Source organism: Marmota marmota, unplaced genomic scaffold (assembly GCF_001458135.2).
Source record: "Marmota marmota marmota unplaced genomic scaffold, marMar, whole genome shotgun sequence".
Taxonomy (NCBI): Eukaryota; Metazoa; Chordata; class Mammalia; order Rodentia; family Sciuridae; genus Marmota; species Marmota marmota.
This window is the reverse complement of record NW_025999968.1, coordinates 64043176-64062858: the sequence shown is the minus strand read 5'-3', so window position 1 is coordinate 64062858 and position 19683 is coordinate 64043176. Positions and strand designations below refer to the sequence as shown.

General features: G+C 55.6%; 1 protein-coding gene across 5 annotated transcripts in view; it reads right to left on the bottom strand.

Moving 5' to 3' along the window:
* Positions 1–3397: 3397 nt before the first annotated feature.
* Positions 3398–19683, bottom strand: part of Prmt2 (protein arginine methyltransferase 2) — a 29131-nt gene continuing 12845 nt past the window's right edge. For 2 of the 5 annotated variants that reach the window (XM_015478892.2, XM_048803837.1), the window contains 10 exons: positions 18209–18305; positions 13443–13547; positions 12572–12754; positions 10962–11123; positions 10124–10288; positions 7570–7745; positions 6511–6640; positions 5432–5568; positions 4431–4602; positions 3398–3911 (listed from right to left, as the gene is read on the bottom strand). In XM_015478892.2, coding sequence (XP_015334378.1) covers positions 3879–3911; positions 4431–4602; positions 5432–5568; positions 6511–6640; positions 7570–7745; positions 10124–10288; positions 10962–11123; positions 12572–12754; positions 13443–13547; positions 18209–18247 — 1302 coding nt within the window. In that variant the 5' untranslated portion in view covers positions 18248–18305 and the 3' untranslated portion in view covers positions 3398–3878. Of the gene's footprint in view, positions 3912–4430; positions 4603–5431; positions 5569–6510; positions 6641–7569; positions 7746–10123; positions 10289–10961; positions 11124–12571; positions 12755–13442; positions 13548–18208; positions 18309–19683 lie in introns of all 5 variants that reach the window. The other 3 variants (XM_015478891.2, XM_048803838.1, XM_048803839.1) reach the window with 3 other exon arrangements.

The following is a 19683-nucleotide window of genomic DNA, read 5'->3' as shown; positions in this document are numbered from 1 at the left end:
CCATCACCATTTCTATCTCCATCGCCATCACCACCATCATCACCACTCCATCACCATCACCACCACAATCACCATCACCATCTCCATCACCATCAACACCACAATCACCATGAACACCACAATCACCATCAACATCACCACTCCAACACCATCACCATCGCCATCTCCAACACCATCACCATCACCATCTCCATCACCATCTCCATCACCACTCCATCTCCGTCACTATCTCCATCTCCATCACCATCTCATCACCCTAGATCTCCATCTCCATCACCATCTCCATCACCATCTCCATCTCCATCATTATCACTATCACCACTCCATCATCATCACCAACACTATCTCCATCTCCATCACCATCACCACCAGATTTCTATCTCCATCTCCATCACTATCACCATCACATCATCGTCACCATTACCACTCCACCACCATCACCATCACCATCTCCATCACCATCACCACTAGATCTCCATCTCCATCTCCATCACTATCACCATTCATCATCATCACCATTACCACCTCCACCTCCATCACCATCTCCAACACCATCACAACCACCATTATCACCATTGATTAATCTATTTTTTATCTGACCCTGTACAGAGTTCTTCATGTAGCAGAGACCATACTTTCAGAAAGAGTTGATAAATTTCATTTTAGTTTTTTAAAAAATGTTGTTGCTGTTTCTCAGGCTACATGTAAGTACTCCCATCTGATGTGGCCTGTCTTCCCTGAAAGATGATCACTTTTTTCTCCACAGAACAGCACAAATAATGTGTGTGCATTGGGGAGAAGCCCAGGACTTCAGACTCCATGGTGTACAGGATGGCAGCTTCCAGGCTGTGCTTGCCTGAGTGACTCCATGGCAAGCAGGACAGCAGCTTTCAGGACGTGCCTGCCCTGAGTGACTCCATGATGTGTAAAACAGCAGTTGTCTTACTGTATCTAAACCTGAGTTTCCCTGTTTTTTTAAAGCTGTAATATAGGTGCCAAGATAGGATGACCCCACCCCTTTTTGCACAAGTAAAGTACCACCATCTGCCTGGCACGACATAGGGCACAAACTGATAAATAACTTATCGAACTAAATCAGGAGCACCTGGATATATGGATATTCCAAATCATATCAGGAACACCAGACAGGGCAGCTTCTCAACCTCACAAGATGTAACCCTCTCACTTGAGACCCACAAAAGGAAGGGTCTCCCCAAACCTGGACACGGCGGCACTTGACTCTGTCACCTGGTCACTCATCATAGGTCTTGCCCAGGAAGATCGCCACAGTGATGAGCCTCTGATTTCCTGCCCCTGGGCTTCAGCACAGTGCATCTACCCAGTAGCACTTGCTGCACTGTGCTGTGGTGCTCTGTGGGGGCAGAACTTGCAGTGGCCACCTCTGGCCACTGAGCTGGGCTGAGGCATGGCTTGGTGAAAACTGAAGAAGGAGATCCACGGAGGAGGACACTGCCAAGCATGGAGGAACCTGAATGTGAGGGGCTGGAACATGCTCAGCCTGTCCATGCTGCAAGACACGAGGCCACAACAGTGACAGCCAGCTGGCCCTCTGGTGAACAGGGCACAGGCATAAGTCATGGACTTCATCGGCGTCTCGTCAGAGTAGAGATAGAGTTGCGGCAGCAAAGACTGACAGTCGAACCAGTGTCCCCACAAGAGACTTCAGCTCCCTGCTCCTCTACCACATGAGGACTCTGCAGAAGGCAGCTGTCCACTCCAGGAGGGGGCCCACCCAGAAGAGGCTGGCAGCACACTGGTGCTTCAGACCTGCAGCCTCCAGACTGCAGGAAGTAAGTTCCTGTTGCCCTGAGGGCCTCACAGCAGGCAGACCCACCAGGAAGCCCAGCCTTCAGGCCTTCAGATCCCACCCAGCATTCAGTGCACCACCGCTGCTGAGTCGTGAAGCAAGCTGCAGCAGATCTCAGAGGAGGAAATCCCTCAGCCTCCTCTCAGCCACGGTGGAATCAAGTAGATTAGCGACAGATAACTGGGAGATCCCACCTCTTGAAATCAAGCCACAGGCCCCCCCAAAACTTCAAACAACAAGAAATCATAACAGAGATTGAAAAATCCATGAAACCTCATACTGAAATACATAAAAGTGCCGCCCGGACCAGCACGGGCAGCTGACTTAAGATGGCTCGGGTGAATTTGCAAGGACACCAAATAACAGACACAATTTACCTTCACACAAGCTTTAGGACGGCTTCCTGGCTCTCGGCCTCAGGCTCCCCAGCACGTTCGGAAGCCAGCTTTTATTGGGAGGACTCTGTCCTTAGAAAGTTCTATCCATAAAAGGGCAGAAGGGGCAGGACTAGAAGGGACAGGAGAGTGTAACTCAACCCCAGGGGCACACCCACAAGGAAGACCCCTTACCATGGGAGCTAGACCGTGCCCAAGCCACAGCCAATGCAGCGGATGGCCAGAATATGAGGCATCAGGACTGGAAGGTGTGCTCATTCATTGTGGCTCGCCACGTAGAAGTCCACTGCTGGGTCTAAAAATACTGGAGACACCCAAATCCCCTGCGGGATCTAGCAGTAGCATCGTTCGAGGCTCAGCGCTCGTGACAGGACCGAGCCCAGCTCACAGGTACCCTCGCACCCAGAACTCAGCGCAGGCTGGTCCAGGTGCCACCCGCCTGTCGGAAGCGCCAGGCAGCATGGTGGGAGAAGAGCACGATGGTGGTGACGGGCTCCCCAGCTCCCGGCAGCAGCTGGGCGACCCAGTGGCCAGGGACCATGGGGCACAGAGACACCAGGGAAAGGCGCCTTGAAGCTGCACACGCACCAGACGCCCCGAGGGAAGTGGCTGGGCGGCCGCGTGCAGACCCTGCCCCCGAGGCGGTGCCACGAGGGCGCAGGCGCTCACATGGGCCGAACCCTAGGGGCTCGCGCTGGGACGCCCATATGCCACCAGCATACCGCAGGGAGGGTGGTGCACATCCAGAAGAATCTCGCAGGAGGAGGGTCATAGAGCCTAGGACTCCCAGACAGGCCTCAGACCTGGACATGCAGACCTGGGGGAGACAACGCCAGGGCAGTGTGAGACCCCACCGTGTCCACTCTGAGCCAAGAAGGGGCCGGGCCCTGGCCACTGCCGTGCTGACTCCTGGTTACACCGGTGCACTCTCCAAGATGCATCTCTGCACAGGACATGCTGAACTTTCAGCAAATAATAAAATTTTACCAAACATCAAAACAATACAAAACCACATTACAGACATGCAGCTACTGCCAGGGGAGTTTCCTTGTACTGAGTAAAGGTCACAAAGCAAAGCACAGAGGATCAGGGTGAACAGTGGGCCCTCCCTATCTGGGGGCCCTGCATCCAGGCTGGTGACAGTGCCATCCACATGGAAACAGGACACACAACATTGTTCATTAAAAAATATTTATTGAGCAGGTACCATGTCCACACAGAACTCACTGGAAGACACCTACACACTGGGTCCCATGCAGTGTCCATCCCCAGGCCCACTGAGGGCCACACCCCATCTGCAAGTGCAGTGACTCAGTGGGGACTGCAGGTACCCCGACACCCACGGTGAATGTCACGGTCACAGGGTACATGGGCTGGCATGCGTGCGACCGAGGAGTCTGGAACTACACCTAGCTGGGAGCACAGCTGCCACCCAGGGCGGCACTGGGCACCACGGGGCAAACACCTGGAGACACACCTACTCTAGGGGGTACTGGGAGGGTAGCTATGGGACAAGCCCATGCGATTGCAGTGAAGGGCCCTGGCGTCACCTGCAGTGCCAGGAGGGGTCTAGCAGAGGCATGTGCGGGGACTTCACGGCACTGGGGCAGGTGCGTCCTGGCCCCTCCTGGGGCCCCACTGCCGATCGTCCACCGTCATCTCCAGATGGGAAAGACCTTCTCCCCAACCTGAGAAAGAAAACCCAACGTGCGTCACCTCTGTGACTGGCTCCAAGAGGCTGCTTCTGTAAACGAAGAGCATCTGAACACAAAGTGACCAAAACGTACCAAACAGGTACAGAAAAGTCAAGAAAAACCACGAGATCGTCTTTCTCTCCCACATTAACCCTAAGCCCAAAGAGCTCCGCCTTCCTGCAGCCTCTGTACCCGGTCACAGAATGGCAGCTCTGACAGCACCTGCACCTCCGGGCACCCGCACCGTGGCACACCAGAAACCAGGGTGCTGAGCAGCAGGACAGCTCCCGGAGCCACCTGCCAGGCTCCTCTGGGTTGGGCAGGCTGGCACCCCTGCCCTGGCTGCCTCGCCTGGGAGATGACCGCGCCCCTGAACCTTCCACTTGCTGCCCCACAGGAGAAGACGCCAGTGAGAGCACCCGCTTCCTCAGGCTCAGGGAGAGGCGCAGGACTAGGCAGGCCACGCGGACTGCCGACCCCGCCACAGGACGCCTCCTCGCACCAGGCTCTTACTCTCTGAGATGTGGGGTCTTCTCTGGAAGCCACGGCCCAGCTTAGAGTGACGGACATGTGCCTCCTCCACACCGGATTTCTTTGCAGTACAATGGACCCAGTGACCATGTCTCCCGAGTGGACTGGGACTGGGTCGTCCATCATGAACAAGGTCTGCTTCCAGTGTGTGGTGCTGTAAGACAGGGCATGAGTCACAAGCCGAGAGCTGGCCCTGGCGTGGCCTGCAGTGACCCAGCTTCATGGGCCAGGGCAGTGTAGGAGGAGACTGCCCAGTGCCGAGACCAGAGATCAGGCAGGGTGCACGGGATCAAACCCCAACAGAGGCAGCTGGGGAGTGTGTTCTGGAGGCCGTGCAGGTCACTGGGCAGCCCATGGGGTGGGGAGCTACAGACTCTGGGACTGCCCAGAGGACAGCCTGTTAGCACACAGCCCCAGGCTCCTGATGCCCAGTCTACACACTGACCCACCAGGTCACAGTGGTCATTTCCAAGAGGTGCAATGAGCGTGAGCAAGACTGCGGGAGGGACTTCTCCAGGGGCACAGGAAGCATCTGCAGCCCTTTGTGCCTGAGCCTGGACTGGGCCACCGTTCCTCCTCTCTTCCCTGCCTTGGCCACATGGTACCTATGTCCATTCTCTGGCAACCAACAATGACAGTGCCCTCGGGGACAGGACTCAAGGGAGTAGCCGACCACAAGAGCTCTAGGAGGGTCTGCACCCAACACAAAGCCATGGCAGAGGGAGGCAGGGCAGCCCGCCCAGCTCTGCAGGACTCTCCTGGGGAGCCTGAGTCTGCTCCTAGAGTGAGGAGGCAGGAAGGAGGCTGAAGGAAGGGCATCAACTGCCCACCCAACAAGGCCATCGCCCAGGCACAGGGAACTGCCTATGCCCACCCATTGTACGTCCCACTCCCCGTGACCTGTCCAACTCCACAGACCAGACACACCAGCCGCTGACTCTCTCTGCCCCATCCCTTCCCCACCAGGGGCCCAGGGCACTCACGGGTGCAGCGGGCCTGTGCTGAGCACCTGCTGGGGCTGGCCCTCCTGCAGGCTCTGGAAGTGCACACTGAACCAGGCGGTGAAGCCGTGCAGGGTGCCGGCTTTCTGGATTTCAAAGCGCAACTCACCACGCATGGTCTGCACCCAAACAAAGGATAGCAGGTGGGTGGTAGGTTTCCCAGCACGGGGGTCACCAACCACCAACCCCAACCTAACACAGGCCTAGCCACAGCCAAAACCCCAAGGATAACCTTGATACTCTTCCCAAACCAGAAAGTATCCCTCAGTCCAACTCTAACCCTAACTTCAGTCATGTGCCTAGCCCTGGCCAAAGCCCTAAGCCTAAATTTAACCTGAGTCCTAATTCCGAGCCTAACCATAGGCCTAACCCCATCCCTAACCCCAGTGGTGACCCCAGGGGCCACTGCAGATGGCCTCGAGTAGCTTGAGTCCCACTACCCTGTCTCTCCTGCAGATACTGCCCCAGGTTAGGCACAGCACTGACTGGCCCTGGTAAACTGTGGACCAGCCAGGCCCAGCTAAGTCCATGCAGTCACCATGAAAAGATGTCAGGAGTTTAGCCAAATGGTAGCTAAAAACTTTTCGAAGAATATTGAGTTCAAATATTGTACCATGATAAATGAAATAGAACATAATTTTGAAAATGCCAAGAATTCTAAACACAAATCTAAAAATAACTTGAGACACTATTGTTTCTTTAACAATAAAGAAAATTTTTAGAACATGAGCCAGGCATGTTGACTAGGAGGCTAAGGCAGGAGGATCTCAAATTTGAGGCCAGCCTAAGCAACTTAGGGAGACCCTGTCTCAAAATAAAAAATTAAAAGTGTTGGGGATGTGGCTCAGTGTTGAGCACCTGGGTTAAATTCTCGGTCCCCGGGGGGGGGGGGGGGAAACAAAATCAAAATAGACCATAAAAAAGGAAAAAAGCAACAGCATATGTGTATAAACCCAGGTCTTTGTATGATAATCAGCCGCACGTGCCCCTGCACTGGCTGGGTCTGTGAAGGCAACAGGGCGGATGCCTGAGGCCAGAGGAAGCAGTTCCCTGTTACTCACCTCCAGGTCAGAGACTTGCACGGTTCTCATGTCCAGCTGCAATATGGTGCACGGTTCAGACAGACAATCTTCTGGCTTCAAGATGTGATTATACTTGGGCTTCGAAAAAAACTCCTTGATTGCTAAAGATCTGGAGAAGGTCAGTTCAGGCTCCAGGTCACCAGAGACCTAGGCTTTGTAACACCTGCAGTAGAGCTGAGTGTCCCCTGCAGCACCCACATGCTCACCACCTGCCACCAGCTCAGCCTCGGGCAGCCCCCCCACACCCAAGGGCTCGCCTTGGGAGCCTGGCCTGGGGGGCCCGCCCTGGGTCTGATGGCCTTGCCCGGCCTTATCTGAGCCAGTCAGTACTGGGTTCCCTCTAGTGCCATGTGCAGGAGGCTAAGCACACCGATGCCAGCGTTCACCAGGTGACCCGAGGATCCGGGCTGCTGGGTGTTCTTTACCCTTGGCCCTATTTTTTCTCCTACCACCCTGCAAAGACACTCCTGCTGCCAGCTGCTCCTGACAGGGGGACCCACAGCAGAACTGGAGCAGCCAACGCAGCCGGATCTCAGGAGCAGTACTTGTGCTGCCACTGAGCACGCTCAGCCAGAGGCAGACCCGGGCCAGGGCCCCGCACCCCGGGCAGCTGCTCCAGCCTGCACCACACTCCCAGAGGGGGTGGAGGCCCACACAGCAGCACCCACGTGACTTCCCACTGAACGGGAGACCTTAGATTGAAGGCATTTAATTTTTTATCTTTAAAAGCCATACAGAAAGTTCTTAGGCAAGTGGTGACTTCAGCTGGCCTTTGCATGTCCTGTCCAGGGTGGGGCTCTCCCCCTACCTGCTCAGAAGCAGGGAGCGTCCCATGGAGCTGACTGGGAGCAGGGCAGGCAGGGCCAGGGCAGGCAGGAGATGGCGAGGAGCCTCAGACAGGTCCCCGGGTACAGGATAGTGCTCCAAGAGAAGAAGCACTGTGCCCCCAGGATGGCAGGACCCCGGGGAGCCTCCCGCCTCCCCCTCTGCCCGGCCCTTCCCTCCAGGTGGGGCCAGCTGCGGTGGCCTCACACCTACTTGAGCGCGCTGAGGTTGAACTCGTAGGCGTTGTCCCAGAAGAGCACCTTGCTGTGGTAGTCCCTGTCAGCACTGCAGGGCACCAGGTGCAGCGCCGCCGTGGTCGGCCAGATGACCCCGTCCTCCTTCAGCCAGGCATCCCGGGCATACAGGATGGACTCGATCATGAACTCAAACTGCCCGAAGGTCAGGGTGGGGTCAGAAAGCCGAAGCCCATCTGGGAGTTCCAGTTTTAGCCCCAAGACCACGAGGGCCAGTCCTGCAAACTCGCAGGAAAACGGAGCGTGCCCTGCACACCTGCACCTCGGGGGTCACAGGCTGTGTGCAGGCCACACCAGCAGCAAACCTCCAGGCCCCAGGCTGCCACCAGCAGCCACAAGCTGCCCCAAGGGACCCTGCCCCACCATCCCTCAGCCATGGGCAGAGCCCCTCACAGCCACCATGCCAGCCCCAGACATCAACTGCCCCATAGAAACTGACCTACCCCTAGACCTCAAGAAAACCCCAGGCCTCAAACTACCTCTGGACCCCCACTTCCCCACAAAAGAACCCCCAGACCTCCAATAACCCCAAGATCCCACAGACACCGACCTAGCCCTAGACCCCAACAAAGCCCCAGACCTCGACTTACCCCCCGGCCCTGACTGCTGTGCTGGACCCAGCTAACCCTAGACTCTGACTATAACCCTAGACCCTAGATCCTAGACCCTAGACCCTAACCACTACAATGGACCCAGCTATCTCCAGGCCCCTACCACTCTGCTGGGGAACCTGCCACTGTACTGGACCCAGCTACTTCTAGTCCCCTATCACTCTGCTGGACCCAGCTACCCCCAGGCCCCTACTGCTCTGCTGGACCCAGCTAACCCCAGGCCCCAGCCACTGCACTGGACCCAGCTAACCCCAGGCCCCAGCCACTGCACTGGACCCAGCTGCCCCCAGGTCCCTACTGTTCTGCTGGACCCAGCTAACCCCAGGCCTCAGCCACTGCTCTGGACCCAGCTACACCCAGGCCTCAGCTGCTGCCCTGGACCCAACTATCCCTAGGCCCCTACTGCTCTGCTGGACCCAGCTACTCAAAGGCCTCAGCCACTGTCCTGGACCCAACTATCCCCAGGCCCCTACTGCTCTGCTGGACTCAGCTACCCCCAGGCCCCAGCCACTGCACTGGACCCAGCTACACCTAGGCCCCTACTGCTCTGCTGGACCCAGCTACCCCCAGGCCCCAGCTGCTGCACTGGACTCAGCTACCCCAGACCCCTACCACTCTGCTAGACCCAGCTACCCCAGACCCCTACAACTTTGCTGGACCCAGCTAACCCCACGCCCCAGCTGCTGCACTGGACCCAGCGACCCCAGACCCCTACCACTCTGCTGGACCCAGCTACCCCAGACCCCTACCACTCTGCTGGACCTAGCTACCCCAGACCCCTACCACTCTACTGGACCCAGCTAACCCCAGGCCTCAGCCACTGCACTGGATGCATCTACCTCTGGTCCCTACCACTCTGCTGGACCTAGCTACCCCCAGGCCCTGATCGCTGCACTGGACCCCACCTATAGCCACACATCAGGCTCCCAACACACCAGGCTCCTTGAGCCCTGGAGGCTGCACCAAGCCTTCTAGATCACAGCACCCAAGCCAGGCCTGGCGTCACCTCCCTGATGTCTGTGGCAGGTGGCAGCTCCTCCCGCCCCCTGAACCAATATCCTCCCAGCCTCAGAGCCAAGGACTCTGGCAACTGGGCTTCCTCTCTCAGCAGCACAGGGCCAAGTGTCCACCTATCCAGTCCCTGTCGTCTGTCCACCCATAGCCAGCAGCGCATAGGGCACCTCCTCTGGGTAGCACCAGCATTCTCAGCAAAGGTGACTACACGCCTGGGTTGGCACAGCCCCTCTCTGCTGTGCATCACCTTCCAAATCCACAGCATTCACAATGTGACCTCTGCAGGGCCAAAGCCCAGTGTCCTTGCTCTTGTCTCCCCAGGCAACACACATATCCACCACCCACAAGGCCCTCGGGGACATGTCCATCACATGTCACTTCCTTTACCTGGTGCAGCTGTTTCGGATTTTGATGCAGACTAAACTGCCGAGTGACATCTCACCACAACGCCTGTGTCCCCTGGTGCCAAGACCAGAAGGAGGGTTGGGCATGACAGGCCTGTTCCACCTGCCTGTCCCTCTCCTCTGAGCTGGCAGCATGGTAACAAAGGAGTGGGCACGTACACTGACCAGTGGCCAGAAACGGCCCCCTTCCACCCACAGGCGCCTGCAGTCTCACAGACACTGACTGGCTGCCAGGTCTGGCCTCAAGTGAGAGGAGACAGGAGATGGGTGGCTATAACTAGGGAGACCACCTCGGTCAGGCACTGGACCTCCGCAGGCCAAGAGTGCAGTGAGCCACCATGAGCAAGGCACACTTGATCAACCCAAATCTCCTATCATCAGTCAACAAGTCACAACCCTGAGCTGGTGTGCACACAAGATGCCTCACCGTGGGGAAATCAAAATCCCTGTGATGGCCCCAGCCTGACACACGTCCGGCCCTTACCAGCAGGCAGGTGCCCATCCACTCGGACACCAGCACGTCCACCTTCTCGGGCAGCACCACATCCTCCACCTTCTGCTGGAACACAGTGATGGTGTCGGCAAAGCCGTTCTGCAGGACCAGCTGGCCTGTGTGCTGTGCCATCTCGCTGGCCTCCACGGCGTACACCTGCAGGCAAAGACACCATCAGCACACGTGCCCATATGCTGGGTGGCCCAGAGACAGAACCAGAGGGCAGTGCCCTGGGTGGCAGAAGAAGGTGCAGATCACTCCCACCCCTCCTGCGCCTCCTGCACAGCATGCCTACTCAGGCCACAGGCAGAGAGAACCTGCAGTTGCTGGGTCAGGGACCACAGCGCAGCAAGCATAGTCCCCAACAGGCAGTGAGGACAGTGGGTTCATGGGCACCTGCAGCCTGAGGGACAGTCAGATTGTAGAGGGTCTGATGCAAGTGCCGCCTGTTGGCCTGGGATCCGGGGCACAGGAGGCCACTGCACTGCAACCCTGTCAACTAGCACCCACCCTCCTGCCGGGAGCCGTCCCTCCCACATACAAGCAGGCAAAGTGGGGCCTGGTTCCACAGGAGCTCTGTGCTGGGGCCCGGACACAGCGGAACCAACTCCTGTGCATATTTAACTAAAGTAACACGAGAAAACACCTCTGGCCTCACGAGGGGCTGGTCACTTCCATCTTGTCCACTGCACTCCAAGCTGTCTGTGACCAGCAAAGCACCTCATAGCTGAACAGCTACCGTCCTCCCCACACCAGCCTCTCAGGATGGACCCCTGGCCATCCTGAAAGCCAAGTCCGCGCTGGCTGCCTGGCCAGCTAGCATGCTCACTGCCTTGGGCCGAGCGTGGTGTGCACAGAAGAGGCTGATGATCCCGGTGCCACAGCCAACGTCCAGGATGACCTTGTCCTTCAGGGACTCCTTGTTCTGCAGGATAACGCTGTGGTACTTGGTTGTCCGCGGCTGGTCTGCCAACATCTCCAAGTGAAGTTTCTAGAGAAGACACTGAGACTCAGTGCGAGGGCCTGGCGCAGCACCGAGGTCTGGTCTGAGGAGGGTTAGGGCTGCAACCCAACCCACCCCTGAAAATAGGAGCAACAGGCAGGCTTAAAAGTCAGACAAGATATGCCAAGAGGCAGTTTCCAGGATCCTTCCAACTCAGTGCACTCCCCAGGAGCCCAGCAAGCAAAGGTGTAGACCAGCCAGGATAGAGGAGCTGCTGGCCATCGCCCCTCTCCCAAGGCTGAGTCCCTGCCAGGTCCATCCAGAGAGGAGTGGATGCACCACAGGGGGTGCCAGGGGAGGCAGCAGGGCCCCCACATCCTCTTCACGTTTAAGTTTGCTCCTTCATTGCTTGGGAAAGGCCAAAACTGTAGCTCTGGGGGAGATGACAACCCCACCAGCCCTGGTCATGTCCTGAGGGCATCCTCAGAGCCCGGCTGCCAGTAGGCTGCACCCACCCAGTACCCTTGGCTGCAGATCAGAACAGAAGCAGCAGCCAGGTAGTAGATGAGGACAGCCGCCTTGACCTGCCAGCACAAACCGGAGGCCTCACCACTGTTCACAAAGACACTGCCACAGAATGAAGGCCAAGGGGCAGGTGAAGGGGCTCAGTAGTGTGGACAGAAGGCCAAAGCCCCATTATGCTGCCTACAACGACCCCATTCTGCAAAGACAGGGGATTAGAGCAAAGCACAGGAAAAAGCTGGGCCAGCACAACCGGAGAGCTGAGGGGCTGCACAGACCGCAGAGCAGAACCGTCCCCAGGAGCGAGAAGGGCCAGTGCATAACCCAGGATGGGTTCACCAAAATCACAATATTTTTCAAATATTTTTTGTACCTAAAAACAGAGCTTCAAATACACTGGGCAAACCCAGGAGAAATGCCAGAAACAGGCAGTCACAGGAAGGATCCGAGATTGCAACACCCCCACTTGGACATAGCGCTCTGGGAGCCTTACACAACAGGGAGGGGACGGGGCACCAAACAGCTGTCACTGCTCCCAGCTGAGCAGTCAGCAGAACCACTGGGCGCCAGGGGCGGGAAGCGCAGCGCAGGCTCCCAGGGAGGCGCCAAAGCCAGAACAGAGGTGACGAAGCTCGGCTGGGGAGGGGCTGGGAACTGCAGAAAAAGGGACCCGCAAAAGCACGGACCCTTGAAGCGCCCTACAATAAGCTTCCTGTGTCCAGGGCCCACGCCTGCGGCCTGGGATCTGCAGGGACCCCAAGCAGCCGTCACCGGGGTTCCACCGCGGAGCAGCCGCCCGGTTCCTGTAGGGCCTCTGCACTAAGAATGGTTTCCACGTTTGTCACAGTGTTTAAACCAAAAAACAAGACCGTGCTGTGTGTCGTCCTGTGAAATCGCTCAGTGTGCTGGGGAGGCTTGGGCCTGGCTGCCTCGCCACAGGGGCAGAGGCCGGCTGCAGGCTGGGAGCCGCCTACCAAGGTCCCATAGCTGCCGAAGTACTCCTCGTCCTGCCACGTGTCCTCGGGGTCGTACTCTGCCACCTGCCTGCCCACGTGGTTTGCAGGGATGTACCCGCAGCAGCCCGCGCGCTGGCCCCACCACCAGTCGGCCGTGGTTTGTCTCAGGATAAGAATTTTTTCTCCTCTTAAAAAACTGAGCTGCAAAGACCCAAAACGGACAAGTTAAAATCCAGCAGAGAACACAAGTGTCCACAGTGACTGGGGACAAACCTTCCTGCTGAGCACACCCAAGTGCAGAGGGTCTGCAGGGGTCACAGCAGGTCAGGAGACCTCTGTGGCGCTGAAGGACACCGCTAACTGGTACTTTTCAAAAGGAAGCAAGGGTGGCCCATCCTGTGACCGCAGCAACGGGGAGGCTGAGGCAGGAGGATGCAGGTTCCAGGACAGCCTAGGCAGCTCACTGAGAAAAGAGCTGGGGTCGCAGCCCAGTGGTAGAGCACCCCGCATTTCCAAATGCTTCAGCACAGTTATTTCTCCAGTTATTTCCCCTTCAGCAGAGTCACCCGACAGCTGGCTACTGGAGGCTCACTCTGAGACTCCTGATGGGAAAGAGGAACTGCATTCACACAGACTCTCCCGCCCGACCAACCCTTCTGTCATTTAACCAGGTGGGTCTGTGGAGGGTTTCAAGCGGAACTGCAGTGGCTCCTTCCATTGGGCCGCGCCCTGTCCTGACTGAGCCCTCCTTCCAGTGCTGGGCCTATTTATGAGGTTGTTCACGACCTCGTGGGTTTCTGAACACCTGGTACGACTTTACAGAATTATGCCTAGCTTTGCCACTGAACACTACACACGCGGTCCAAGCGCTTGGTTTGCAAGAGGCTACCTGGGTGGCATCAGTGGCAGCATAGTCGGCAATAGCCACGAACTCCTCTGGCTGCGGGCCCTCCTGCAGGAGCTGCGCCTGCCCACACTCCAGGGCTTCTTCCTCCTGCACAGGCAAGGAGACACAAGCAAACAGTGCGCCCTGCTCCTTCCTCTCCTTCTTTCTCAACTAGGTGACCGCGATGTTTTCAAAGACTCACATTACAAGTATGATATTATGCAAATTATTTGGGTTGTCTACTGGCAGAACGAGGGCTGCCAGCATAGCTCCACCTTTAATCTAACAGACGCTGTGCATCCTGAAGAGTATGTCAAGGAAGAAGCGAGAAAGGAGGCGCTGACCCTTGGCTTGGCAACAACGCTCCTGAAAGTGATGCCCAACTCGGGAAGAAACCGTGCCCGTGGGTGTTGGCTCCGGGGGCGTCTGGACCTGAGGACGGGGCTGGGGGCCCACAGAAGGTGCTGGCAAGCCAACATAAACCGTCTGCATCAGCAGAGCCCCGTGGCCCAGCTGGGAGACAGCAGCTAAGACCTGGGGGGCCCTGCCTCTGTGCCACTTCCAAGTCAACGTGCCTGGAAGACACGCTATGGGGCCTCAAGCCTCAGGTCCTGGCCCAGGGAGCAGTGCTGCCAGAGTACACTCCTCTCTAAGGAATCAAGAGTTCAGCTCACTTAGGAAATGTGCAAAACACAGAAGAAAATTAAAATGCCTAGGAGCCTTATTCTTGTACCAGAGACCTGGGTTAACACAGTGCACTTATCCTCTGAGCTTGGGAAAATGCATGTCAGCACACCCACAGACCAGATGCTGGCACCACGACCTGCTTCTCACTTCCCGATTCTGAATGTTTCTCATTTTTCACACCTGTGTAGTGTTCCTGTCTACGAACTCTCCTGACATAAGCAGTCTCCTAGTTTTAGGACATTTGGACTGTTTTCAGCTTTTTCTATTGTGAATTATCAAGGTGAACTTTCTTGAACAAACCATTTTGCATGTGGCTGGTCACCTCCTCTGGGCAACTCCTGAGTGTGAAACTCAGGGCAAGACCGTACACGCATGACTTGTAATTCACCACCAAATGCCTCCCCTGCCACTGCTCAGGGAGTGGGTCTAGTCCAGGTGAGTGTGAACTACCTATTTTCCTACATCTTTCTCAACAACGGATACTGACCACCCAAATCTCAATTTTATGGGTAAGACATGGTTTTTCAATCCTGGGGATCCCAGGGACACTCACTGAGCTGCACCCCCAGCCCTTTCTGCTTTTACTTTGAGACTTGCCTGGGTGCCCAGGCCAGCCTGGGACTTGCGTCCTGCGCCTCAGGATCGCAGGACTGGCCCCCACACAGCTGAACGACCCTGCTCCTTCCACTGGCCCTGGCAGCACGGTCAAGCATGACTTCCAGGCGCCCAGCCTACTCTCCTTCTGCCCACTGCCCTCTTGCAGCCTCTGGTTCCTCTGCGGTGCCACTACCTTCTGCGGGGCTCCATTCGGCCCTGCTCCTCCCTCACCACCTCCCCAGCACACCCCAGTGGTGCACACTGTCCTCACCCTTCCAGGCTGCAGTCCAAGCCCTGTGCTGTGTTCACACACAGGCTCTTGACATCACTTCTCTTATAAAGAATATTTGGGTGTATGTGGAAAATTCTAGCATTTTAATGGCTACACAATATTCCACAGAATACCATCCTGCTTGACTTTTCAGTCACCCGCTACATATTTTGTATCCTTACTACCACAGTCACCAACCCTGCAGCCCGTACTCCGACAGGGCAGAAGGGGGCTCAAAGGACCACGCTCCAGGCATAGGCTTCCTCCCTGGCTCCCAAAGCGTGTGCTCCTCCTAAACGCCTGGGGTGGCAGCACCGCACCCTGCACTGCCAGAGACAGGCGGGCAGTGGGACCTCAGGCATCCTGTTGGGGACTCGCATCTGCTTTTTCTGAAAAAGGCCTCTTATTTATTTTGCCCGTTATTTTTTCTGGCTACTGTCCTGTTTATCAGACTGGAAGAATTCTTTGTAATGATGTAAATCTCATCTGCAATCTTGAGTAAATGTTTTGCCAAATATATTATTTTTCAAGTTATTTTGTCTCTCTGCAGTAAACTTGGAGTCAGGTTAGTAGGAACTATCCACACTGAAACACAAAAAGGAAGAAGAGCAGAGCACGAGACCTGTGTCCATGCCGAGGAGAGAAGAGGCAGCAGAGACACCTGGGGACAACAAGGGATTTTTCTAAAATAACAAGTTCAGCTAACCCCAGTCAGAACCAACTCAGAGTCCTAAATGCAGACAGTGGAGAGAGCCCATCACTCTTAGTGGAACAGCTCTCAGAGTCCAGGGAGCCAGATAACCATGGGGTCACATCTTCACAGCACCACAGGAAAAAATGCAAACCTAAAATTCCATTTCAAGCAGAAGTATTCTTAAAAAAAAAAAAAAAGAAAGAAAGAAAGAAAGAAAAGAAAGCAAGCCAGGCACGGTGGCACATGCCTGTAATACCAGCGGCTCAGAAGTTGAGGCAGGAAGATCATGAGTTCAAAGCTAGGCTCAGCAACTCAGCGAGACCCTGTCTCAAAATAAAAAAGGGTTGTGGATCCCTGGTACCAAAAAAAAAGGAAAAGAAAGAAAGCAAAGCACATGCTCATTCAAGCCAACACCGACATGATCCAACACAACAAGCCCACACTACTAACCACAGAAACGAGGGAGTGACCTTCCCCGGGCACAGAGGAGTACAGAATGAAGGCCTCCAAGAAGCACCTCTGGGGAATTCAGAGACCCCTCCTCACACTACAGGAAAGGCTCAGCTGCACCAGGCAGCAGGCATCTGTGCTAGGGCTGAGGACAGGCAGAAGTGACACAGGTCTCTACAACAGGACAGAAATGTGCGGGTGGGAATGGGACTCTGAGATTCTCTCCTGCGAAGTGGGAAAGATGAGAACAGTTACAGGATTCCATGTCACCGATTCCTGGGAAGCCATTAAACAATAGGAAACGTCCAGGTGACGGGCCAATAAGGGAAAGAGGAGGAACTGGTCCAACAAGGAGCAGGACTGCAAAAATGTACCAAGAAGGAACGTGATAACTAAGAAACAAACAGAAAGATGTTAGGCTGGATCCCATCAGTCATTACACTAAATGTCAAAGACGACAAGGCTGCAGTTAAAGGGCGGAAACTGACTAACAGGAAAAAAAGACCTGAACAGCTCTTTGCCAGGGAAACACTTTACTCTGAGGACCTAAGACCACTGAGGAGTTAGGTCTGCAAAGGCACGCGCACACCCCACAGGCCACCCTTGCAGGAACGCCGTCCAGCCACACCAACAGAGGGAAAATCATCATGGGGCCCAGGTATTCAGCAACAGTGAAAAGAGATTTCATCAGAAAAATCAAAGGCCACCTAATCTATCCTAAAACCACATATCCAACAACAGGGATCCAGTACAGGGACAGAGTGGCACAACCAATAGGAGAAACAGACACGTTTTCAGCCATGGTGGCGCCCTCCTTCAACACGTCTCCTTCAGTGACCGATAGAATAGTGGACACAAAGAAGAGCTAATTGGCTTTGTTTTCAAAGAGGCTGATGCTATGGGCCCTGGAAAGCCTAGACTGATCCCCACCAACCACAGCTGCCTGGCAGGGAGCACAGGAGCAGAGCCAGGAACTCCCCACATCACTGTGATGTGAAGAAAACTGGAAGCTCGTAAGGAGGGCAGCAGACACCACAGGTGCACACCCTCCACCCCACAGACACCTGTGCACACGATGCTTCAGGTGAGGCACAGGCAGCAGGACTGAGCCAGCTGCACACCATCCATGGGACAAGTCCTCCACAGTGGTGCTACCTCAACAACAGGGACACAGAATGGACACCTCTCATTTAAACTTTATAAAGCACACACAAATATCATGCACTGTTCAAATGTCTGCAAGGCATACGGTAAGAAGTGGTGCAAACCACGACATCAAGCATAATTCACCTCCGAGAAAGAGGAAGAGGACAAGGACTGGTCTGGGAAAGGGACTTTTAACTCTGGGATTGTTACTTTATGTGTGTGAGTTCTGAGGCAAATATTAATGTAACAAAACATTAAGCTTTCAATTCTACATAAATGTGTTCTTGTTTGCAGTATCATTCTCTAAACGTCCCAATATTAAAATTCCCCAAAAGAAAAATAGGCTGTCCATGGAATTAAAACATTTCATGATTAGTTAAAAAGAAATAAGATTAATCAAATATGCCAATTCTACATGAAATCTCTATATATAGAAGCCCAATGAAAGTAGAACAATGAGGAAAAAGGTAGATCATTAGAATAAAAGAAAAATGCTACATTGACATCAAACATGGAAATGTTTAATTTTTTTAAAGCACTGTTTATTAGAGTATCCACCTGTTTACTTGAACATAGTCAACATTCCTTAACATTTAAGGTGACATTTCTCACCACTAACTTGAATAAAGTCTACATGAACCCCAGGCCAACCAGAGTCCTCTCCAATGCATGGAGCCAGGGCCTAGGCCTGGCACTGCATGAGCAGCCCAGAGCCACCTGGGGCACCGGCCAGGGACCTGGGTGACTGTGATCTTGGGGCATCCTGAGTGTCTCCCTAGAAGATGGTCTGTGGGCTTACCAGCCCTGCATTTCCTGTCTGGACCTTCAAGGGACAAGGTGGGTTCTCACACAGAGCCTGGTCGGGTCCTCAACAGTGTGCACACTGGTCACAAACACACTCCCACCAATCAGAACAGAAGTTACCTCCGATTCACGCCTGGGGCAGTCGCCTGGGGTTGCCATAGCTCTCCTAGGCTCAGCCGCATAACTGCTGCTTCGTCACTTCATAGTCCCTGCACTCCTACTTTTAAATAAAGAAACACAAGAGCCTGTTAGCGGCATGGCCCACAACAAGGTACTCCAAAGAGAAAGTACAACATGCCCAGGTGAAGCTGGCACAGAAAAGGATCCATCACAACCCCTCAGAGACAGCTAAAGCAGGACACCGGACACTCCAGAGCGCGAGTTCTCACAGGGCTGCCAGGGACTACCTTTGGGGAACCTGTCAGTACCTGCGCTTCCCTGATGACTAGAACTGACAGAGGCCACTGGCTTCCCGGGGGTCCCTGCACCTGCCAGCATGGCCCACGCCCCAAGGACTGACTCATTTAAAAGGCAGCTTCACTTAACTTATTTTTGTGAGATTTGTAATTACAAACACTCATTAATTTACATTTCCAGAGGAAAACCTGGGCCAAGTTGGGAGGCGGCGGCTGCCAGGAAGGAGGGTTGAGGAGAAGAAACACTTGGGCCAGGTGGAGGAGGGCGGAGCGCCCAGAATAGGCGTGGACTGGATGACATGCCCTCAGAGAGGGTGGCCCTGGAGGGCCTGATGTTGGGTGGGCATGCCTTGGAGGGTGTGGTGCTGGGAAGGGCATGGCCCTGGAGGGCCTGGTGTTGGGTGGGCATGCTTAGGAGTGTGTGGTGCTGGGAAGGGCGTGGCCCTGGAGGGCCTTGTTTTGGGTGGGCATGCCTTGGAGGGTGTGGTGCTGGGAAGGGCGTGGCCCTGGAGGGCCTGATGTTGGGTGGGCATGCATTGGAAAGTGTGGTGCTGGGAAGGGCGTGGCCCTGGAGGGCCTGGTGTTGGGTGGGCATGCTTAGGAGTGTGTGGTGCTGGGAAGGGCGTGGCCCTGGAGGGCCTTGTTTTGGGTGGGCATGCCTTGGAGGGTGTGGTGCTGGGAAGGGTGTGGCCCTGGAGGGTATGGTGCTGGGTGGGCATGCCTTGGAGGGTGTGGTACTGGGAAGGGCGTGGCCCTGGAGGGCGTGGTACTGAAAAGGTGTGGCTCTGGAGGGCCTGGTGCTGGGTAGGCATGGCCCTGGAGGATGTAGTGGTGGGAAAGATGAGTCTTCAGGGCCAGGCATTGGGGTGGGTGTGTCCCTATAGGGATGTGGGGAGGATTGAGAAGACTTTGGCCAGGTGCGAGAGCACTGGGGTGGGTATGCCCAGAGGGCGTAGCACTGAGAAGGGTGTGGCCCTGAGGGTGTGGCGTTGGAGGGGCATGGCCCTCGAAGGATTGGGGATGGGAAGAAAGGCCAAGCCATTGGAAAGTGGCGCTAGGAGATGGGCGTGGCCCATAAAGGAGGGACACTGGGGCGGGCGTGGTCTGGGGGCGCTGGCCCGGGAGGTGGGGCACGTGGAAAGGGGTGTGGCTGAATGGGGGCGGGGCGGGCCCCAGCTA